This window comes from Anoplolepis gracilipes, chromosome 6 (assembly GCF_047496725.1).
Source record: "Anoplolepis gracilipes chromosome 6, ASM4749672v1, whole genome shotgun sequence".
Taxonomy (NCBI): domain Eukaryota; kingdom Metazoa; phylum Arthropoda; class Insecta; order Hymenoptera; family Formicidae; genus Anoplolepis; species Anoplolepis gracilipes.
In genome coordinates, this window is record NC_132975.1 from 15,057,188 (window position 1) to 15,081,902 (window position 24,715).

Below are 24,715 nucleotides of genomic sequence, written 5' to 3' on the forward strand. Positions count from 1 at the left end.
ATAAAAAAAAGTAAAACGCGTTTTTTTATTCGAATCGTATTTTTGCAAAATCTCCTATTTTGTTCAGTTTTGACAAACATAAAAATTAATTGTTAGTATAATAGCTCTTTAATTTTTAATACCGAATTTATTTTAAAAAAATCATATTCGATGCAGTCGTGACGATATTCAATCTTACTTACAAAATGGAATTCAACTTTTATTTTTATATTATCGTATCTTTCTATACATAAATGATTTTCACTAGTGGACACAAATAAAAATTTTGATCGAAATAAAATCAAATTATATAAAAAAAAGTAAAAAGCGTTTTTTTACTTGAATCGTATTTTTGCAAAATTTCCTATTCTGTTCGGTTTTGACAAACATAAAAATTAATGGTTAGTATAATAGCTCTTTGATTTTTAATACCGAATTTATTTTAGAAAAATCATTTTCGATGCAGTCGTGACGATATTCGATCTTACTTAGTGTAATGGAATTCAATTTTTATTTATATATTATCGTATCTTTCTATACGTAAGTGATTTTCATTAGCGGACAAAAGTAAAAATTTTGATCGAAATAAAATCAAATTATATAAAAAAGGTAAAACGCGTTTTTTTATTTGAATCGTATTTTTGCAAAATCTCCTATTCTGTTCAGTTTTGACAAACATAAAAATTAATGGTTAGTATAATAGCTCTTTAATTTTTAATACCGAATTTATTTTAGAAAAATCATATTCGATGCAGTCGTGACGATATTCAATCTTACTTACAAAATGGAATTCAACTTTTATTTTTATATTATCGTATCTTTCTATACGTGATTTTCATTAGCGGACAAAAATAAAAATCTTTATCGAAATAAAATCAAATTATATAAAAAAAAAGTAAAAAGCGTTTTTGATTGAATCGTACTTGAATCGTATTTATTTAAAATTTCATTAATTAATGGATTTAATAACTATATTTCTTGCTACTCGTATTTTGTTCGTTTCGCACGCTGCGTTTAATCTTCACGATACCGCTTTAAGACGGAAGAACTAAAAGGGATGACGAACGATAGTCGATCAAAGGTCTTACTAATCTAGGTACACACATCTGTAAAGCCACGATCTCGATCCCGATTTCTTGTGCGGGAGGGAAAAGAGGAAAGGTTAAACGAGTTAACCCTCGCGAAACCTCGATGACCCACGTCCTCGGTCCGAGTCGACTCTGTGTCGTAAATAATCTCTTCGTGGTAATGCAACGGGTGTTCTGGACATATATACTCTTCAAATATTTTGTCTCGTATCTATTGATTCATCGCTCAATCGTTTCCCTAGAAATGTCAAGATATATGTTCTCTGAAAATATATTTGCGGACGAAATTGGAACAAAATCGGATTAATAAGACAAACTACTTTTATTCTATCGACGTAAAATGCCGATATATAAAGAATAATAGCGTAATATATCTATGTTTCGGAAAAGTCTATTCGTTTCTTTTTTACAAGATTTGACAGTTACTTAAGGATAAATGATCATATAAATCAAGTCAACTATAAACATCAAAAATAAACATCTGATTATCTCTTTAATACATCTCTTTTATGTAAGGTTTGCCATTACATTACATTTATTACTTTGATTTACTTTTATTAAATATATATTTTTTAAATAAAAATATCCATATCATATGAAAATATCATATTTGTATGCCTATATTAATATAAAATAACGCAATATGAGAGAGAAAGAGAGAGAGAGAGAGAGAGAGAGAGAGAGAGAGAGAGAGAGAGAGAGAAAACGAGACTAATAAAAGCGGACGTAAATGTTAATATATGCTTGCTCTGTACATTTTAATTTTCAAGTAGAAACTTTGCACTTTATGTTTACATGTTATTAATATTGCTAATTAAATTATTAAAACAAATTAGTGTTAATTCACGCATATTTAAAACGGTCGAACAAAAACATTTTACATAATGAGATTATTCAACGGGGGCGTCTAAATTATAAATAATTTCAGTAATGAACATTAATGAGAGATGATCCGTGTGTATGTCAGTGATGCAATAACAGCGTCGATGAATTCTTATATCTAACACGGCACGTTTGCTCTATTCTATTAGGCACACGTATAGGTCAATTTGTTTTTCTAGACTATGAAATGTTACAATTTGAACAAAATGCATATATTGCTTAACATCTTAAGAGTTCTCTGACGTAATTTTCATTTTCCTATTTAGATAGAGACGGAGAATAATATATATCATATGTACGATCATATGTATTTAATTCCAACTTTCAACTTTTCTTTTAACATATCGCTAATTAACATTCTGTTTCATATCTTGTAATAAATAATCGTTTTATCAACGTGACGATTCATTCGGAAGAATGCTGCAAAAATTTAAGACGAATGTCTTAAGTAAAAAAGAATCGTATATATCTCTGATTACGAAATAAATGCCGAGTGAAAGGAGAGGAGGACGACACGGTTGGACTACGAAAGGACGTAATATCACTCGGTCGGAGAGTTCGACGACACGATCGGGGAAGGAACCATAATCTCTGTGGATCACGTTCTGCACGAGATGGTTCAACGAACCTCTTCAACTGAACGCTCGTGAAGCGGGGCCGCGCTTTTCGGCTTCTATCTTTAAGGTAAGGGAGAAGCAGACGGGATCACGGAAGGAAAATAAAAAAGAACCGAAAGAGGACGACAGGACAATTGATTCTGCGATTGATTATAATGTCCCGTTAATGATATATCCTGTTAGAATTTTACTCTGCTTTTAATCTTAATCGAATCAAACATAAATACTTTAATTTACAATTAAATTCAACTAATTTTAATGTTGGAATAAGTGTTTGTTTCATGTTGAATAATATGAAATTGAAGATATAAATTATCTTTTTATATTAAAGTTTGAAAGCTGAAGTTTTCTGAAATAAAAAACTTTTTATTAAATTTTTTAATTCATTTCTCTCTCTCTCTCTCTCTCTCTCTCTCTCTCTCTCTCTCTCTTTCTAAATAATTTATCTCGTTTCTTCAAATAAACAGTTCTCAATGGATTTTATTACGACTCATATTTCGTTACAGAGACTATCTTTTCTTTATGTCATTATTGCTATTGTAGCATTTTATTGTCCCGGTGTTGGATCGACTCTTTGTTTCATTGTCAGTATCGTAACACCAAGCATCTATTTATTACCTCTAGCAGCTATCGCTGATCGAGAGCGAGTGAATCGTTTTCCATCCAACGTGTGCTTTAATAGTAACGCGAGTAACGGTCGATCGTCGAAAGCGTGCTGATAGACGCACATAATAAAATCGGTGAACAAGCAGATAAAATCACGGTTGCCCAAAGACCAATATGTTTGCGGCCTGTATATACTTATTGAAACGGTAAGCCGATTGGTCCCAGCACTTTAATCCTTACAGTAAACATCTTAGCATTCGTGCTCTATCATTTTATACACATAAGATTATATTACAATATTTCAATTTCCATTAATCAAATTAAAAAGTTATAAGCATGCAAATAAATTAAGCGAATTTTCGAATAATAAAGCAAATAATGATAAATGTTACTTATATTTTAGAAGGAATAGAGTAAACTCGGGTATGATGGCCATAGTTTTTTAAAATGCAAAAAACATACTTTTATTTTTGCTATTTTTTAATAGTGTTTGACATATTATCTTCACTTAAACTTAAATTACGTAATATTATCGAAATTAAAAGAAAAATATTTCATAGAAATTTTATATTATCAAAATAGTACGACATAAACATTAGCCATCTTACTCAACTTTTAAGGAAAAGATGACCATAATATTTATAAAAAAAATAGTGAAAACGAAAATCAAAATTATAGGTCATGTAAGAATTTACATATCTTTATAATAACTCTAACGTCGATTACGATAGCTTAACTGTAATTTATTCGACGTTATAACAGTTTTTAGTGGACAAATGAAAAACTTTGCAGGTAATCGAAAGTAAAACGATGATACAAGATTCACAATATCGTTATTTCGAATAATGTATGCGCATAAATTACTACTGTAAATATCGATTATCTTTAATAATGACTAAAAAAACGTACTATGTAGCGATTATTGAAAAAATTACAGCCTATGGCCATCTCTTTTCCGTATGATTATCATATCCTATAATTTACCTTAAAAATCTACAAAGTAATAGTTATACATTCATAACAGTTATATAAAATAATTGAATAAAAATAGGACATTCGGATAATACAAGTTTGAATAACAAAAGTTCTATACACAAAGTTTCGACATAAAAGAACGCACGACATATGTAAAATATTGTACTATCTTTTATATCATCATGCACCACATGTTATTTACAATACGAACATACACTTTTACAGTAGGATGCCTAGCCCTCTGTTTACTCAGCTCTGTTTATTCAGTATGCTAACATCTTTGAAGCATATTACGTGGTCTCCAATGTCTCGGCACGTCGTTGCGTAAGTAGGATTACTATGCGAGCATGCGACTCGTAACCTTGAAAGCAGACCACAAGCAAACACACGAACGTTGTGTCTCTCTACCTACGTCTTGACGTCATTTATCGCCATGCTTGAGAAGACTAGAAACTCTCGGTGACAGTAGATGTTACTCATGATACAAAGATAATGCGTATTTAGGTCATGATATCTTATGAGAAAGATACAATTGTTTCTCCAAAATAACAGTGTCACGTTTAATTCTTAATGAAATGCTTCCATCTTTCCTTGAAATTTGACAATAAAATTGTTATATGTTTCGGATAATTCAGCTAAGAATCATTAAAAAATTAATCTTACATTTTTAGAGATTGATTGATTAATCCGTAAATTATATTGAGACTTATAATCCAATTTAGAAATAATATATATATAAGTATACGTTTGTTTGACGACATGTCCTATTTTAAGACCGCCCGATCTCGATTATGGAAAAATATATATCTGACGCTGTCTACATATAGATGCATCAATAAAACATACCTGACAGATCGTGGGTAGTGGACGTGGAATTATCGCAGCTACTTCCGGAAGTACATCACGAGAGGATAGGAATATACATTCTGAAACCCTCCCCCTTCCCAACCCCTGTATGTTTGAATATAACGCTTTGTGCTTTGTGTACGACAAGGATTAATAAAGTTTTACGAGATGCGCACAAAGCATCCGTTCAATTACGTTTGAGCAATTCATTTTATAATCAGATATAGTATATACATAGTTTTTAATAAAAATTTATTTGTGTAGGTACATATTTTATTAAAATCGTAATTTATTCTTAATAACCTTCAACCATTATTTTATTTTCCATTTTCAATAAATACTTTTTTTTTTTTTATATCAATTTTACTGTCGAAGAAAAAAATTGAAGAAATATAGAAGAGATATTAATATTAAACTCGTTTAGTCCGCGTATGTCGTATATAACAATTGTGCGAATTAAAGTTTATTAACTCACAATGTTAGAGGAGCTATTATGAAATTTTATGACAAACGCATTACAGTGCACGTTATAAACATCAGACGAATACCACAACAGGGTTTTCCCATTTCGATGAAAGCTATATGCTTGAAAAAAATGAGGAGAATTTTTACGCTGGAAATTGTTACAACAAAAAAACTATATACCATCTCGTGCGTCTTCTTTGATGATTCAACGTTTATGCGAAAGGAATTAAATCGCGACATTTAATGGCGCACGAGCCTGCAAATCTCTCTTTAAGGTGACACTTACTAGTAAGGGTAAAATTACTTCGAACGCGTGGAGATAATCCTCGTAATTAGTGTACGAGCTGCGACTGTGTGGTCGCAGCTTACTAAATAAAAAGCATCGCGTCAAATTTTACGGTCCTTTATCCCGACTGAATGCGTGATGTCCGCGCGACATTCGCGGACCATTCGCGCTCTCTTGCGGTTTTACCGCTTTTTTTACTCGGCAAATTTATCACGCACAACGGAATAAAGCACGTTCTCCCGCTTAAACGTAACAATAGGATATGCCGTAAGTTTATTATTCCGAAAGCGTTACGGATATCATAATTTCATTGCGGGATATGACAGTGCATCCCGCCACGCCTTCGATGACGCGCTAAATATAGATGCGATTATATTAATTAAACGCATATTACGAGGAGACAGCGCGATTCGCGATAGCTTCCGAGAATCATCAAGCGGTTTATAGATTTATCTAGAATGAAACTGTATCTAGATACAGGAATACACACTCGTCGATTCCTTGGATAGCTGTTGTCGCATTCCTGCCCCTAATTGCATCAGTGTACTCTGTATACGTAAGCTGTTAATTTGAATTACTTGCGGCACTCTGGAATTTTCCATTGGAGAAATACCTACGTACGTTATCAAACACCAATGACTTCCCTGTTAATAAAGCCGCGAAACAATAGAACGTTGATTACATTCTTGCGTCCTGCTGCCAAGTCTGATGGAGATTATATCATTCTTGTTCGTTTATTTTATTCTCAGCGGTTGTTGAGTTATAAGAGAAACAACACGCGAGACATTACAATTTATTCTCCTTCACTTGTCATGATATCGTTAGATTAAATAATTAACCTGTACAAAATGAGTTTTATGTTATAAGAGTTTACTGTCTAAGAAATGACTTACATAATTCGAGATTTTAATTATATTCATTAACTTGATTTGAGCTTCTCTCTCGTATCATATCTCTAAAAGATGCACATCAGTCTTCTACATCAACCGATTTTATGGATAAAAGAGATTAAGCAGTAACGTTAAATCATCATTTTACATTTAAGCATTAATAAATTATAATTAAAAAGTGCAAAAAGTGAAAGTCGGGGAAGAGTTGAAAGCCGGATACTTTTAAAGCTTATCCGCTTAATAGACTTGGCGACGCATAATAAAGTCGTCGAGGCTTTTTAACAATTCACAGTTTTGTTTCTCGAAACATGAGTGGAAATATGAAAGGAAATATAAGAACGGAATACTGTCTGGATAAAAGCGGAAATCCTCGCAATTTAAGTAGGTTTATTGCACTGTGCACCGACTTGCATATATTGTCCTGTAGGATGACGCGATTAAATTGCCGCGCAATGGAACATCGACGCGCGCAATAATAAACTTTATTACGACAAACAAACATATGTACAGACGGTCTGCATACTAACTATTGTGTATTTGGGAATAAAGTCCGAGTATAAAAACATTTTTTATCTTCTACAGTCATAAAAATAATCCGTCCCAATGATAAAAAAAAATCTGGTATTACATGCACGCAGACATGCGATATTAATTGGATAAAAAAAAAAAAAATTCCTCGTACAAGGGAAGCTTTGAAAATTACAATCAAACCGGAGATGTGTGGAATTTGAGAAATGCGCACACACCGGTTATCGAGCCGGTTTGCGACATATTTTCTGCGCGATATACTATATTTTCTCGGCGCATTAAAGATTCCTCTATTTTCATTGATTCCACGGCCAGGAAGTTGTCAGTTTCGACTTATTACATATCGTAAAACATAATTGCTCACTTAGTTCTATTTTAACGGCGTACGCTTCCCGTAACGCGTCGAGGAACAAAGACGCTCGCGTTTTAACCTTAATTAAATAAAACGCGAAACATGTTCGTGCAAAAATGCATATAAACGTACCGACGGTTAAACATTAATGCGATTGCAAAACGCGACGAAATAATCTGCCCTACCACGCTCTATAGTAACCGTACTTGAGAAATTGCTAGCTGATGTCAGTTCTATTCTCGAACGAGTCGTTTGGCTGAACATCATTTTTGTCAATGGCAAATAAAAGTTGATCAAGATAATCCATTTAATTCCAAATAACTGTCAACATATCTATAAAAAGAGATGGAACTTCAAATAATTATTCATAATTGAAAAAATTAAGCTATATGTATAATATATATATATATATATATATATTGATTATATAATACATAATTCGATAAATAAAATTTTAGAGAAAAGTGCACTGCAACAAGGAACCGGTTTTTAATTGTATTACAAGAGACCAGGATTTCCTTTTAACGTAATGTATAATTTTATCGCGTCGTGTAAGCAGGGAATTGATTGATTAATCTATAACTTTATTATATAACTTTCAAAATACAATTTTATAAATAAATCACACGCAATATAGAATTAGACATACATATAATATAGTTTTAATAAAAAGATGAATATTTTTATTTGGAGTGTGGCTGTGTTTTAATTTAATATTACATATCGATTAAAAAGTCGACAGAAAGAGGCGACAAGGAATATTTCAAAATTTATCGCTAATGTTAACAATGATGTATGAAATAACACGAATAATATAAATACAGATATATGTAAATTTATGAAATAAATGCAGAGTTTTCTTTTTCGGAAAAAGAATACATCGTTGCAACAGTTCGCTATCTGTGCAAATAATTATCACTTTATTCAGTCATATACAGATGAAAATGACAGTCATTCGGATTCACACTATTTCCCCCTTTTTATGTTTTATTATTCACCTCTCTTGCTAAGAACCCACCTTTTACACCTCATCCCGCCCAGTCACATTCACGAGACGAAGATGCGTGGCGATGAGACTAGAGAGTGCAAGCGAAATGCAAGCGAGTGCGAGCGAGCCAGTCGCAAAATCATGAGTGGAGAGTATAATGACAAGCGCGCTTGGGAAACGAGAGAGAGAGAGAGAGAGAGGAGGGGGGAGAGGGGAGGGAACGGGCGAGAGCGAGAGACGGCGCGGCGCAACGAGGAGAGGAGAAGAGAAAGAGAGAAAGAGAAAGAATACGCGCGCGATCCGGGCAGCTCGGCCGCGTCGCTCGGCATCGGGCCTCAGTATGTCGCGCAGCGCGCAGGCTCGCGTACACGTTTTCGTCCGTCCCTCTCTTTCTTTCCTGTCATCTTTCCGCCCGTGCGCGTCTCCCCTCTCTCTCTATTTTCCTTCCCGTCTCGCGCGCGCACCGTTCGAGTATTCACACGCACGCTCCGTATTCTTCGCTCTTCGTTATTACGTACGTGCGTTGTGCGTGCGCGAGCGCGTGTACATCGGTCAGTTTGTACGCAGGTACAAACACATTCCGCGACAGGCTCTTCTCTTTCTCTCTATCTCTCTCTGTTTGTTTTTTGTTTTTTTTTTTTTCTCTCTTTTTTTACGTCCGCGCACCTCTTCCTGTGCGCTTTCGAGTGAATAGCAACATTCGCGAGTGTGCGTGTATACGCGTCTGATTCTCTTTCTTTCTTTTTTTTTTTTTTTTTCCCTTTATGCATGACTACTCGCGTACGAGCGTCAAACGGACAGAGACAGACAGGTATGTACGCGGAGGACACGTCGTGGTCACGGTGATCCGACTAACGGAGTACTCGAGTAGTAGCAGTACGTCGTGCTCGTCTTTACACGAAGAACGCGCGTCCGAGAGTGGTGTTCCCGCGGAAGAAGATAACTCGGTCTCTCCTTGACGCGGGCCCCTTTCGAAATCGACGAGTGCGTGAGCGATGTCTGCGCGCCGACGACTGGCGTCGCGCGACCCACATACACGGTGACACGGTGACACACGGGGCGAAAGTGTTCGGGACGAGAGAGTGCACGCGGGAAAACCGAGGGTCGTTGTCGCAGTGGCCGAGAGTGCGTGTAACCAGCGGAGGGAAAGAGAGACGAAAGAAGGCGAGTGCGTACCAACAAACGTATAGAAAATATATAGACGATCGAACGAAGGCGAGTGTAACGTTGCGAAACTCCTCCTCGAGGCTGAGACGTGGCACGAAATGAAGCGAGCGTATCCGCGAGCGATCGATAACTATAGCGGCACTATAGTCAACTCGGTGAATAGCAAACGGCTACCAGCCAATCCAACCTAACGGACAACGCGTGACCTCCAGGAGCGGCGCGACGGATAGGTAGACAGGTTCGCCGCCGATCCCAATCCGCTCGACGACGGCGACGACGGCGACGATGTAGAGAGAAAGTCGCGTCGCCTTTTTCTGCGCATCTCTGGCAGAGATAGCGAAGAAGGAAGGAAGGAAGGAAGGAAGACAGACAGACAGACAGACAGAGAGAAAAAGGGAAAGGGGAAGGAATGCGCGTTTAAAGCATCGCGATTTGACAATAAAACCGGCCGTTGATTGACCGGTGATTGTTGGAATCGACCAACGATCGATCTAGCACGCCACTGTCCCCTCCACCGGAAGGTTCCTTGAAACGACCGAGACGGAGTGTTCCAAGCGGAACGCGAACGAGGAGGATTGAAGAGTAAAGAGGAGAGACAAACGGAAGAAGGGCAAGAGAAAGGATGAACAAAACAGATAGAGAGAGAGAGAGATAAGACAACGGAAAGGGGCGATGAAAGGAAGACAGAGAAAGAAGATATCTTATTTTTAGCAGCGCTGCTTTGCACGTCGCAAAAACCGGTTCCGCGGAGTCCGCTGCCAAGGGAACCGATAGCCTTCGCGAAGGGTTTTCGAGGGAGAAAGATATAATACGTATGCAGATGATAAAAGCGCGCGCGCGTTGTCCCGGTTGAAATAACGAAAAAAGAAAAAGAAGAAAAGAGAGAGAGAGAGAGAGAGAGAGAGAGAGAGAGAGAGAGAGAGAGAGAGAGAGAGAGAGAGAAATGCATATCAAGCGCTTTTAAAGACAAAGATCTGCGACGCATCGAAACGCTCCAAAATATACGGCACACAGATCTAAGAATTGAATAAAATAAAAATAAAATAAAATAAGCACATAATTTTCTGGGGGGGGGGAGGGAAAAAAAAAATTTGGGGTACATCCAAGATTTCCGCGTACGTGAAAAAAATAAAAACCGAGTGACAACGCACCTCGCGCATACCCAAGGAATGTGGAATTTTGCTTAATCCGACACGCGCGATTCTCTTCCACCCCGCTGCATCTTGTCCGCATCCGTCCCGTCCTCTGCTCTCCCCCAACTCCCATGACCACCTCCGCCGCTCCTTTCGCTCTCTCACGGCACCAGCTATCGATTGCATGCATGCGTACGCGACTACGCGGCTAACACGGGATTCGATTATCGACCGCAACGACGACGATACACCGCGTGACTTTAAGATTAAAAGCGCGACCTGATACCAGTTGGCACCGTACGCGGAACCACCAGAGTTTCCGGTTAGAAGTCAAGGACGCGCGACAGACGAGATCAAATTCCGCCAACGATCCATTTTTCATCAACAACTACCGATGAATCAGTTGGAGTGATATATTATAGAAGAGCGGTCGATAATATATATATATAAACAAAAGATCGATTGCTGATCTAGTGAAATTTATCGGAATACTCGGGATATGAACATGTATCGTATATTAATTTGTGATTAAGAAAATTAATGAAATATTAAAAAGATCGATAAACATTTCTCGTTTCTTAACGACGAGCAATGACCGACATTAAATGGGAAAATCGATACCCTCCGGCAGTATCTAACCGAGCTCGGGGCGCTTAATTTCCGGTCGCATCATATGCATGCCCAGCACCGGTGAAATTAAATCTGCCTGTAATCAATTGATACCTTGGAGGTGAGAAACGATCGCCAAACAGCTCTCTCATCGGTCTACACGCAACCTTCACACAAATTGCACATTATCTAGATATCGTTGAGGCGATCCATGTGATAAAACGTGATCGATCTAAGCCTCTTGTTATCATTCGGGCGGATCGTTCCTCCGCGACTTATCATCCACGTGCACGACCATCGTCTACGACGAAGAGTATCGTTCTCTCGGGCTACAGCTGAATCGCAGGATCTCGGAATCGACGGGAATACGTTCGCGGAGAATACGAACGGCATGAAGAATGGCAACCGATTCTCCGAGCACTCGTCAGGGTGGTGTGAGGGCGGTTGCCACGACGACTACCGATCCGCATCGGAGCGAGAAGCGCGCCGTCGCGGCGCGGGGCGCCGCCGGCGCCCTGGCCCTCAGTGTCGTGGCCCTGGTTGTTCAATCGGCAGCCACCGCGACACCCACCTGGGGATACTTCACCAATCCTGACGGTGAGTCACTGGCTGACGCGCGTGATCGGTTTTATCAATTAAGGCCGTACTTGCGCGTGAGTCATTTCGTAAATAAGCGAATTCTTCTTCGCGGGATCCCCGACTGTTGTTTTGTCAAAGTTTTTTTCTTTTACTCCGCACGTGATAAAGAATATTTCTAAAGGCCAAGTCTGCTCTAGTAGTATGAAAAATTCATCATTTTTTTTAACAATTTATTTATCAAAGAGTTTTTAGAAATTGATCTTTTTGACGTTCTACATGTGTTTATTACATCAGTAATATTTAAACATCGCTAAAATTATTTTTTAACTTTTTTTTTTTTCTCCATTTAATACGAGTTTCTGCGCGTGTCGTGTTAAAAACTGCATAAATTGACGGTGAGACGTACTGCTGCTCATATAATTAAAATGAAAAATGAAAAACTTTGGTCTAGTTTTACTCCATAGGATATTTTTTTCGGATATTTTACCGAACCTAATTTCATTGGAAGCAATTGAAAAATAATAAGGTAGCGTTATTTTAAATTAAATATTTCAACTTTACTGACATTTTTTCCTTCTTGAAAATTAAAAAAATATTAAATATTAATTTTTTTAATTCTAATCAAGTTCAGCATCTCAAAAATATTCTACAGAATAAAACTTGACGGAATTTTCTTTTTTTCATTTCAAACAATTACACGAGAAGCAGTATATTACATTTTTTAATACGTTACGCGCAAACTTGTAATGTACAAAAAAAGCTAAACATCAAAGATTTAAAATACTTGATGTACTGTTTAAACATAAATAAAAACACATATAAAATGCTAAAAAGATCAATTTCTATATTTTAATATTCTTAAAGAATTTATAAAAATCATCAATTTTTCATACTATGAGACTAGAGAGGCCCTTAATGAAATTAAGACGGATATCGCATCGTTGAGTTTTTAAATCAAGCGTGATAGGTCGATTGTTAATTAAGGTCGCATGTTGCGCGCGACTTGTCTCACAGTTGTCTTATATATATATGAATTTACTCGCGATCGACCGGTGTCGACATGCACAATATATCTTTGTCACAATTCGCTTCACGAAAGATTTCTAAGACACTGAAAAAAGGAGAATATCGTTTAATTAATTTTTAATTAAACGCGTATATAATAATGCACGACAGGAGCTCAAGTTATATTGATACTAATAATTAAAAAGTTCCACTTAGAGTTGTCATCTCTCCTAATAGACTATGGTTACACTACTATGATAAAAGAAGGAAAAGGAGGGGAGAAGGAGAATTGGATTAACGTTGACCGTTGGTGCTCTATAATTAAGGCCAACTTCTCTTCTTGCGATATATAATGTGATATTACGATATTCCGTGCAAGACATATGCGATACATTATTTCACATGACAGGTAATAGGAAATGTAAAATTGCATATTTCGCCTTATTCACGCATCTCGCAAAATGATCGATAGTGGAGTCTTGTTTCGTCGGTGCACTGATTAGAGATGCAGGTCTTTAAGCACGTAACGGGATTATGTCAAAGGACGTTAGATTACACTAGATTGGTTTTATTTTCGTGATAAATGATCAATACCGATATTGTATTCGGAATATGCGATTTAGCTGCCACTGTATGTAATACATCGTCTCTTTCAAAATTATGTGAATAGATTAAAAACTTTATTAGCTTTTCTTAAAAATCATAATCCATTACTATCGCAATAAATCAGTCTGAACATTTAAGAATCATATTTTAAATAAAAATGTTATTATTTGTGTGTACTGTTACATTTATTTGATATCGTGTATATATTTATTTGTTTCATACGAAAATTGTCGAAGTATTTAATGGCAATCCATAAACATATTTAGTTTGTGTATTATCAATTAATCCAGACAATTTATATATAAATTTTGGGACAGTTAGGCGATTGCGTTTTTCATCATCAGACACATATGCCAAAGATATTTCTGACGTGAAGATGATGACATCACGATTGCGATATTATATGTATGCGATATATATTACATCGATTAACAGGATCAATCGAGTCTTTCTCAACTCCTAATTATAAAATTTATGTTTCTTCGTCAAACATCCCAAGAAACACGTGTTTCACGGATCGGGAATGCACGATTATCGCAAAGTTACGTTATTTCTCGCGACGGCGGCCATCGAGAGGCATCGTAGCAAGTAGAGCGTGTTAAATAACGTTCGAAGAGCCAGAAACACATTTCTCCGTATTCTGTTCATTCATATATTCAGCCTAGCAGAATCAAAACGCGATGCCAGCCGGCCGGCCGGCCGGCCGGTGATTCTCTCTCTCTCTCTCTCTCTCTCTCTCTCTCTCTCTCGTGGACGCGCGGTTTTACGGAGCGTAGTAAAGGTTTGATCCATTTCAGCGCATACACACGCGGCGTATTCCCGTACATATCTAGTCAATTAATTCCAGCGGCTCGTTTTTACAACAGGCGTTACGGACGTCGTCGCCGTGGCTTTTCCACGCCCACCTCCTGGACCCGTTTCTCTCTTGGCTAATAATTACAGCAGCGTTCCGGAGTAAGAGTCTCGGCCTTCGACTTTAACGCGGCGTTTTTCTAGTCGCGCGCAATTTCCATCACGAGGTGTGCTCTCAAAGTCCGTACACTCTTTGCGTAATCGCGTTAATGATGTTTCCTCCGTCCTGGTTAACGAGAGCAATTTGTCGCTCGTGCGTGTACCGCTCGTTATTATTACACGATGCTCTCTCTCTCTCTCTCTCTCTCTCTCTCTCTCTCTCTCTCTCTCTCTCTCTCTTTCTCTTCACGTTTGCACGTGATTATTTGGGTGCCAATTATCCTTATTATAATGTATATATTTAAAATTCAAGTAGAGTAATTTTGATTAATTTCGGAGCTGTTCTTTATATTTCTTTTCAATTTACTTTGTGTTATTTATTTAATTTTTATTCATCTTGATTGTCTTGATTAGTGATTAAAGATAATATAAAAAAATTGCAAAAGGAAATTTTATTAGGGTATACTTAGGGTATGATGGCCATAGGTTGTAATTTTTTCAATAATCGCTATATATAGTGCGCTATTTTAGTCATTTATATCATATTTTTACTTTTGACTATATCTGCAAAGTTTTTCATTTGTCCATTAAAAACTGTTATAACGTCAAATAAATTACAGTTAAGCTATCGTAATCGACGTTAGATCGACATATTATAAAGATATGTAAATTGTTGTATGACCTATAATTTTGATTTTCCTTTTCACTATTTTTTTATAAATATTATGGCCATCTTTTCCTTAAAAGTTGGGTAAGATGGCCAATGCTTGTGTCGTGCTATTTTGATAATATAAAATTTCTATGAAATATTTTCCTTTTAATTTCGATAATGTTACGTAATTTAAGCTTCAGTGAAGATAATATGTCAAACATTATTAAAAACTAGCAAAACTAAAAGTATGTTTTTTGCATTTTAAAAAACTATGGCCATCTTACCCAAGTTTATCCCCTATGATTAAAATATTCTCTTCAAAATCATCTAAGCAATATCGTGCGAGTATCAAGAGTTTTGAATTTATAAAATACCTATGAATTCTTTCACCTGTGAACCACCTGTGTTACAAGAGTACCGTAAATCAACTCTTGCAAATCTCCATTCTATAATGATGAAGACTTGTTCAAGGTAAGAAGCTTCAAGTGACTTAAAGTATACGATCAAACAAGCACGCACGCGCGTGTATATGTGTGCGCATCGTTTTCTCGTCTTTGCGCTGCATAATAAACGTGTCGTCGCGACCCTCATTATCCATTATATCCCGCGATATAAAAGCGCGTTTCAAGGAACGACGACGACGGGATGTTGCTCAATATACCGGCGACTCTCTCGGAAACCAATAACGCGCGGTTTCCTTGCGCTAAATATACAACGGCACACGTAATCCCTTATATTCCGCGTAAATTGACGTTAGAGTAATATCGCGTAATCAACCCGTAATCATCTCCGACGCGACTCTTCGCTCGTGCGATTATCGCTCTAACAGGATAATGATCCTAAGAGAGTCGTTGAAATTTCAACGGCACACGAGATATACGCTGCGCGTTGTAAGAGCGTGTTTCCCATAAGCGTGATTCCCATCGTTTCCCGTCACCACCATTGTCTCGCCGGCTCTCCGCTTCTCTAGTTCCGTGTGTAGACACGCATATCGAGGAGCATCGCGTAAAGAGGAATAATGCGACCACCGTCGCCACCGCCGTCGTCGTCGTCGTCGCCGCAGAGGTCCTTCTCCCGCTCCGGAGAGAAAAATCTGCGGAAATAAAAAGTCTCGCCCGCGTCGAGAAGAGACGCGCTCCCACACTCGTCGTCGTTCGATAAACTCGTGGCTGCCACCGACGTACGCACACGCGCTTTGTGCGTACAGCAGGTGTCCGCTACCATATGTTACCGCCGTTAAATATCGGGTGCGGATATATTTATACATGAGATGTTCCTGAAATAGACCAACTTTGGTGGCATATTTTATTCGACACAAAAAATGAAGAGATCCGTAATTTAAAAAATATATATCGATACGCATACATATTGCTGCTAAAAAAAAATTGTAAATTTATGAGGAAAGAAAAAAAAAAAAAAAAAACTTACGAGTATCTTAATCATTCTTGTTTTTATCGAAAAGTATTTAATATTCGGAAATTGATGAGTCTTTTGATCCATGACCCCAAATTGAGTAGAAATAAACTTTCACAGAGTTTAGCGACCTATTTCAGGGACACCCTCTATACGTATAGGCACGGTCGCGTACGCGCACAGGTAGTACGTCAGGTATGTAGCTACCTGCGATAGGAACCCTGACGTTTCGCAGGTGGCGCGGATTCACAGGTGGCAGAGAGTACAGTTACGTAGGCGCATTCTGCGATGTGCGTAACGCGAGAGCGACGATGCGCGTAGGGAAGCTGTTAATTACGGATGGAGAGACGGGTCTGACGGGAAGGTTCCGTGATGACAATTGATAAGCCGCGAACAACGCGACACGCATTTTTCTCGATTTCTTCTCCTGCAAAACGTCGGCCAATTATTGCTCGCTGAATCGGATCAATGGTTACGCAATATTTCGGCAAAAGCTGCCCTTTTATTACGCATTTAATTTTAAAATATTGTTATGATTTGTAATCAGATTGACGTGTTATATATTTCCCAATCGATCATTTCGAATTCTAGTAATAGGAATTTTTTCCGTCAAATATAGAGTCGATCTTTTTTCTTTTCAAAACAGAACTTTAATAAAAATTCTTGTTGCTTTGTTCTAAAACTCGGTGTTGGTTTTTAAATCTCTTTTAATTTTTATTTCAACTAATTGTAAATTTCTATATGAAGCAATCTATTTTGTTACTTAAGTAGAGATTATGTTAAAGTTTTTTTCGTCACTTGAGATTTCAATTTTGATTTTTAAAATTGAAACATTTTAATTGCACTATCACAAACATCTAACGATACTTTTACAATATGTCATCGAGCCAAGCTGTCAGTTGCAATTGATTGTAGTAAAATTCGCATAAAATCATAAGATTGTATTCAAAATATTAAATCTAGCTAATGAAAAACAAATTTTGTTCAACTAGATCGTGTATGTGTACATACATGGCATGTGTGTACATATACAAGGATATGTAACTTAAAGCTGCATTTATACAGCGTGTACCATGTACATACCCGTATTTCTAGTAGATATTTATCCATTAACTAATAAAACAATTTTTTAATTAAAAAGATAAAAATTTAATTAAAAGATTAAATCTATTGTACTTTAAAAGTTCACAACCGCAATTTTCTTGTATACCTAAATGAATTAAAATTAAGAGTTTATCCAATAATTACATTCTATTCACAAGCGATATCTTTTAATTTTTATTGTAATGTCGATTTGGAATCATCGAATTGTTTTAATGACTCGCGTTTATCGAGACTTATAAAAACTAATTTAGGCAACACGATACAAAACGCTTTTAATCGCAATAGTTAAGCGGTTTCCTTGTTCGTCCATTATATTCGGACACTATCGTTGATCGATGGAATCCGGCGCTCTCACGTCAGATTCGATTGATGACGCGTCATGGCCGACTCGTGTAATGATAAAACGAGCGTACCGCGACGCGTGTGTGCGTGCATGCGTGCGTGGTATATAGAAAGAGAGAGGCATAAGGTACCGCTATACCGCCGGGGCCCGGGAGTCTTCGAGCCGGGAGTGCAACGGCCTTTACCTGGCTCTCACTCACCCCGTTCTATTTCTCTCTCTCTTTCTCTCCCTCTCCTCCGAGGCTACCGCTCTCTATGTGATCTTTTTCTAAAAATTACAGTCGCGCGCGCGGGAGTTTCCTTCACCGACACAAAGAGTCTCGTACGTAACGGAACACGGTGCGTTATTATAAGGAATCTCCGTTTAAGTGCTTTAACAATTATGAAATGTCATCCCACGTTAGATCCACGTCCAAAAATTTCGAATATAAAAACGTACACACGATACAACACTGTGTACGATACAACGTAACAATAAACGTGTGCGTAAGGTTGTAATACCTATATTTTTTTTTTAAAAATCTAATATATCTAATATAATAAATATTAATGCAATGTTTTCTCGTGACAAACACAATTTTTATGATAAATCTCGTTATATTATATTGTTACAAATTCAAAGTAATTTAATTTTTAAGTAATTTAAAATTACTTTGATATTTACGTGAGCGTGAAAGGTAATTTAAAACTAATTTGCTAGATATTATGGAATTCTAAACAAGTAACTAAATATAAAAACACATTAAGAAAAATGTTTTGATGTAACTTTTATCCTAATTTCTTTGTCGAAATTATTTCTAGAATATATTTCACATTAATTTTATAATTAGTTAGATTGATTTTTTATATAGTCCAGATATCATTAACGTAAAAAGAAAATTTTGCGTTTAGTAACAGCAATCCTTATTTCTTGCTTCATCATTATGCTCGAATCGCGGTATCGATATTGCGATATATTTCCATGATGTGCGTGTAATATAACGTACGAAAATGTATGAAAATGCCAAAGGAGCTCAATAACGTAATTCAGGAAGGAAGGGAGAATATGGGCGCCGTCAATCGTATCGTTTGCGCTCAAATATACAACAGTCGCACAATTGCAACTCAATCCGTTTTATCGCCTACAAAGCAAATCGCTGCATCCGTCGTAATCACCGCGGACTGAGAATTGTGCCACAACGGTCGAAATTCATTGACGTAAGTTACGGTATGTTTATGACGTGTCTTTAGTAGATTGCTGCACATTTCGAGTTTATGAACTGGTTAACCTGATATTTGCGAAGCTAAAGGAGATGTGAAGCCTAGCAATAACAAAGAGAGAGAGAGAGAGAGAGAGAAAAAGTTCTACCCTTGATCTCTATTGATCTTTGATAAATAATAAAACGTACATTTAGGATGAGTTGATATTTTTCTCTCGACTTTAAAATTATATAAATACAAAAGCATAATAAATCTAGTTATGATGATTTAACGACGATTGAATTACGTAGAAAAAAATTTATGGAAGCCAAGTTAAACATTTTATGAAAATACTGACTTAAACATAATTCTTTTATTAGATATAATGTAAAAAATCGATATTAGTGTTATATAAAGGATACTGTTTATGATATAATTATAGACATCAGGCGCAATATTATTTTATGTACTGTGTAATTGTTACACACATTAAACAATTTTACATTTAAATCAAACATTTTTCCTTTAACTTTGTAATTAAAAGTACTAAAAAAGCTCAACACTTTTATCTATTAATATATGTATTAATTATAATCGTTAATTTATCTGCAAATTTTCTAATTATCGATCAACAGTAATAAATTTCACATTTTTTCGTTATTTATTATATGTATATTATTACAATATGTAAAATATATTTTTTTAAATTCTCTGTATTATTTATATATAATCAATAAAAGAATGAAAGGAGTATATTCGATTTTCATTATAATATTAGTCATCGATTAATATCTTCTCCAACGATTCTAATAATTATTAATTGTGTGTAAAAGAATTGGAAAGGTGTCTATTGCAATAAGCGCAAGTATAGTGACTTTTTTAATAGAGCATTTACGTCAGTATCGACATGCTTTACTTATTCAAATACCCATGTCTTGAAATTCACAAAATCCCAAGAATTTCACCCACGGCAAATTCCTACATACACCTCGTGGGCGTTTACTGTTATATTACATGATAGATTTATGAAGTAGATCTCAATTTCGGAGAAAGTGTTTGGAGTTTCGGCAGTACATGTATGATTATTGAGTGGGCGATGATTACAGGTAGACAGAGTAGACGTATTTTATCACGGCACGATATTTAATAATGGCAATCGTAGTATTTACAGTACGCGGCTTTCAGCCTTTGTCAGTATTTAATTACAATTAATAGAAATTTTAAAAGATGCTTTTTAAAAATTTAGATTTAATTGTTATACATAATAAAGGTCCGTAATAAACATTTAAAAAATATACATATATATATATATATATATATATATATATAATATATATTTTGCATTTATTTCATAAGAAGTTTTTAAGAAATATGAATCTATGCTGTAATTAAAACTTTAGATAAAGAAAATCTCACGAAATTCATTAAAATCTATCGAATTGAAGAAAAAGTTTGATTACTATGACAATGAATTAACTGGTGGCTTGCAAGAAATAAAAAATTATTATCAAATACTGACAGAAATCGTTCAAACTCATAAAAAAAGAAAAGAACTGCTATTGTGTGTCTATTCCTTTTCCCGTTATAATTTCTAGATTTTAGTTTCTACAATAGTTACGTTTATCCTTTTTTGAAATAGTTGTAAATGAAGGAAACTACAATATATATTTTTTTTATTATTTTCTTGTTGCGTTTAATTATAACATACATTTGAAGAAAAACAATATCCCGTTAAATCTTTACGATGGAGAAATAAAGCAGTTCACACAAAAAAATAATAAAAAATATTATTATCGCAGTATCTTAGCAAAGTGTTTTAAACAATTGCAATTTACAAGACTTAGAGAAAAAAAAAAAAAGATAAATATCAACTGCTATCTTTCTTCCACGATGGCTCGTAAATTGTTGACATTCTACAATGGCCGTCGTCGAAGAATTATATTTTGCAGTTGGTTTTATATTGCATGCAGTATAAATATGTTTTTAGAAGACATACTAGCGTTAAGTTGGAAAGTTAAACGATGTTAGTTTCGCGACGAAATATATACGACACAGGTCACATTTTGCGATGCAAATTTGCGTCGCAAATGTGGTGATGTTATACGTTGCGTTTCGCAGAGGATAAATTGCGTTTACCCAGAGTCTCGCGGAAAAGTCCTCCAGGAGTTCAACATCCGGCATGCCTCGGCCGGAAGTGCACAACTATGAACTGCATAGCGAATGCATGTTGTGCACACGATCGCTGTGTGTAACTTGGAGTTCGCGCTCCGCATGCACTTTCATATAGTTGCAGCATTCGCGTTTGCACGCTCACCTTTCTCGTACAGATAATTGCTTCTCGTTGTCCGTAATATTCTTCGAGAGACTTAATGGCGGAGTCAAGGGAGTCACGACGAAAATCACGGTTACGAATATATATTCGCGATGAAGGGACTATCGATCGTACAAAGGTCAATTGTTAAAACTTTTCTTAACATAAAGGTACATTTAGATAGAAATAATCCTTTTATAAATATATATATATGATTGGAGATATTTTTATATCTACTGACAAACGTAAAAATACGAAACAAGAATGAGAAAAAGTGCATTTATTGCAAACAGATCGGGACGAGTTATATTCTCGTATGATACTTTTTATAATAATATTTGTGACATTTAATACAATCTTTTTACAGATGGTATTATAGGTTTTCCTTTAGCAATCATTTAATAACATTTTAATAAACGTTATTGTACGACGAATGTAATTCGTCGCTTGAAATATATCAAAGAATAAGTAAAATATGATTTCCAATTTTGCCACACATTTCTCATTTTAAATTTCACTTCACATCTGTGAAGATTAGAGTCGTGAAGTTATGAGAAAGGAATTCAGCAGCGTGATAGGCGGAAGTACGAAGGTAAATATGGACGATTAAAATTATGGGTTGGCGCTTCAGAAGATCTATCGAGATGCACTGCTATTGCTGTAATCCCATGGGATAATTGAAAAATGATAGCAATGAAAGGCTTTGCTCTCTCACGAGCCGCGAATTCTTTCTCTGATCCTGGAATTCCTCCTCCCTCTCTCCTCTACGTTCCCGTTCACAACTCATATTTAATGTTGAATACGACTGTTTGATTTTCACGTTCGCGAGGCGAATAATATTGTACGCGATTTTTCTACGTCAGAGGAATTAAACTTGAAAGCTGGCAAAAAGCATGAATAAATATATTACATGTGAGTAAGAATCTTGACCGCAAATCTAGAACGTCATATTTTATTATCAACTTTCATTAATTAATGAATCAATGATTTCATGTAACTTGCAAGTGAATCATATAGGTATATTTCTCAATGGACATCAGTTCCAGTAGTTACAAACCGCAATCAGATTATTCCTGCAACTATACGCGACTTGACTTTTATACATTTTTTACGTAACATTTACTACTTTTCTGAAAGAAATACACGCAATCGAGAAGAGATTATAAAAAGTTTCATAAGTCACAGTTTTATTATTTTGAAGCAAGCAATTAATATGCGATGGAAATCAAAAGTTGCATCAAAGAATCTTTTTAATTAAAATAAGAAAAAAGTAAGTCGGTATTTTTTCGGAGACTAAAGAAACGCGCGAAAAATCGACGAATTTTTACACGCTCGTAAAATACAATTTTACGCTCGTTACGAGCAAATTTTATCGAGATAACCGACGGATGTGGCGCCATGTGTGTATTTCGTAACGATTGCAAGCAGGCAGGCTACACCCAGGTCATGGTTCGCGTGTTCGTGCCGATCGTGACGCCGAGATCTGCAGGATGTCATGTCGATAATAGTCCGTATTTAGCATAGATCGGTGCCATTACAATGGTTAATCGTTAGAACGGCAAGACAACGTCCTCCAACGTGGGCTCTTCGCTTCGGCTTCTTCTCTATTTTTCTTTTAGACCGTTAGAGACTTTGTAAGACGCAACATGGGTCGAGATGAGTAAAAACAATTCGAATGCAAACATGATTATGACGAGATGTAATAATAATAATTTTTTTTATTGTAGACGGAAATAATTATTTTACGGACTCTAAACGATTTTTTTTTTGTATTGCATTATTCCGACTTGTATAGACACGCACAATAAAACACTAGATACATCGCATTTTTTTTTTTTTTTTTTCTGCGAAATATAAGTATCTCGTGATATATGTTGAATCGTGCCATTCGATTTCATCAAATATCATCCCGACGATAGACTGGAATTTACCGGATAGACGGAATATATCGATACAAATACACTGGTATTCGTCGTATGTCGATGTTATCCTGTGTAAGTTTCGAACGCATTTTTTTTTTCAATTTATGATACACGCATCGCGGAAGCATTCACCGAGATTGAAGGCAGTGAATGCAAACTCACCTATGTCATAGCAATATTTTGTTACCGTATCATTGAACGGATATGTCGTGCATTCTCGGAAACGAACGAGCACTGTGCAATAACCGTGCATGTGCATTTCATGCAATTGTCAGAAAGCCCGCGGCACACAGGAGGGGAAAGATATAAATGATGAATATTCGAATCAGATTTAACCATTGCTACAAATTTTGTAACTGTTACAAAATTGCAATTATTTTCACATTTCGACAAAGAAATATAGCCATATTTATCGGTTTCATTCAAAATTTTTGCGATAAATCATCTTTTTATTTTTTATTTATATTTTCAGTTATGATTTACAATTTCATTTTTGATTGACAAATTTCTGAAATCTCTAATTAGATAAAATCAACAGTTTTTTTAAAATTATTATTTAATCTCTGCGATTATGTATAAGATTAGCCAAGCAGTTTATATATTATATATGGTTGCACCTAAGATGATGGCTTTGTAAAAATAAGGTCGCGTGTGGGCCGAATTCGAACAGCTGACAATGATCCGTGAAAGCTGGTTTTTTTTTCATATAAGCTACTTTAAAGCTTCCGGCGGAATAAGAGCACGAGAAAATAGAACGAGCTACAAAGCCGGTCGGGATTGGACGTTAACGCTGGTGGCGATATTTTTTTCGATGGGCATCTCAGCGCATGTAAGCCGAGATCTGTCGTAAGTTATGAAACGGGAAGAACGCTACATGAATTGGCACTTCGCGCCCGAGGATGTTCATTTATATTGAAAACGAATAGCCACTTATCGTCGCGCGAGATTAAAGATGCGACACCGTAACTGATCCCGCCCATGATGCGCACATGGTACGAAAAAAAAATATATCGGCAGTTTATATAAGACACAAATGACGAATAATCTTTAATCTCGACAAGAAAATTATTCGATCGTGATAGGTATCTCTCTTACGTTTTCGATAAGCGTTTCAACTCATTTCATTTCAATCTTGTCTGCTTTTTATTCAATTTCATTTCTAAAAAAGTCGAATAATATCACTATTACCTATAATGATCTATTTATCTATTATATAAGACAATAGTCGTTTATTTTACGA

General features: G+C 35.9%; 2 protein-coding genes across 2 annotated transcripts in view; one reads left to right on the plus strand and one right to left on the minus strand.

Moving 5' to 3' along the window:
• The window catches only part of LOC140667263 (uncharacterized), a 63,744-nt gene that overhangs the window by 18,167 nt on the left and 20,862 nt on the right, over nucleotides 1-24,715 (minus strand). The gene's annotated exons all lie outside the window — the stretch shown is intronic.
• Nucleotides 8,831-24,715, plus strand: part of LOC140667255 (uncharacterized) — a 43,323-nt gene continuing 27,438 nt past the window's right edge. Inside the window, exon 1 of the mRNA XM_072895007.1 lies at nucleotides 8,831-12,008. Coding sequence (XP_072751108.1) covers nucleotides 11,810-12,008 — 199 coding nt within the window. The 5' untranslated portion in view covers nucleotides 8,831-11,809. The remainder of the gene's footprint in view (nucleotides 12,009-24,715) is intronic.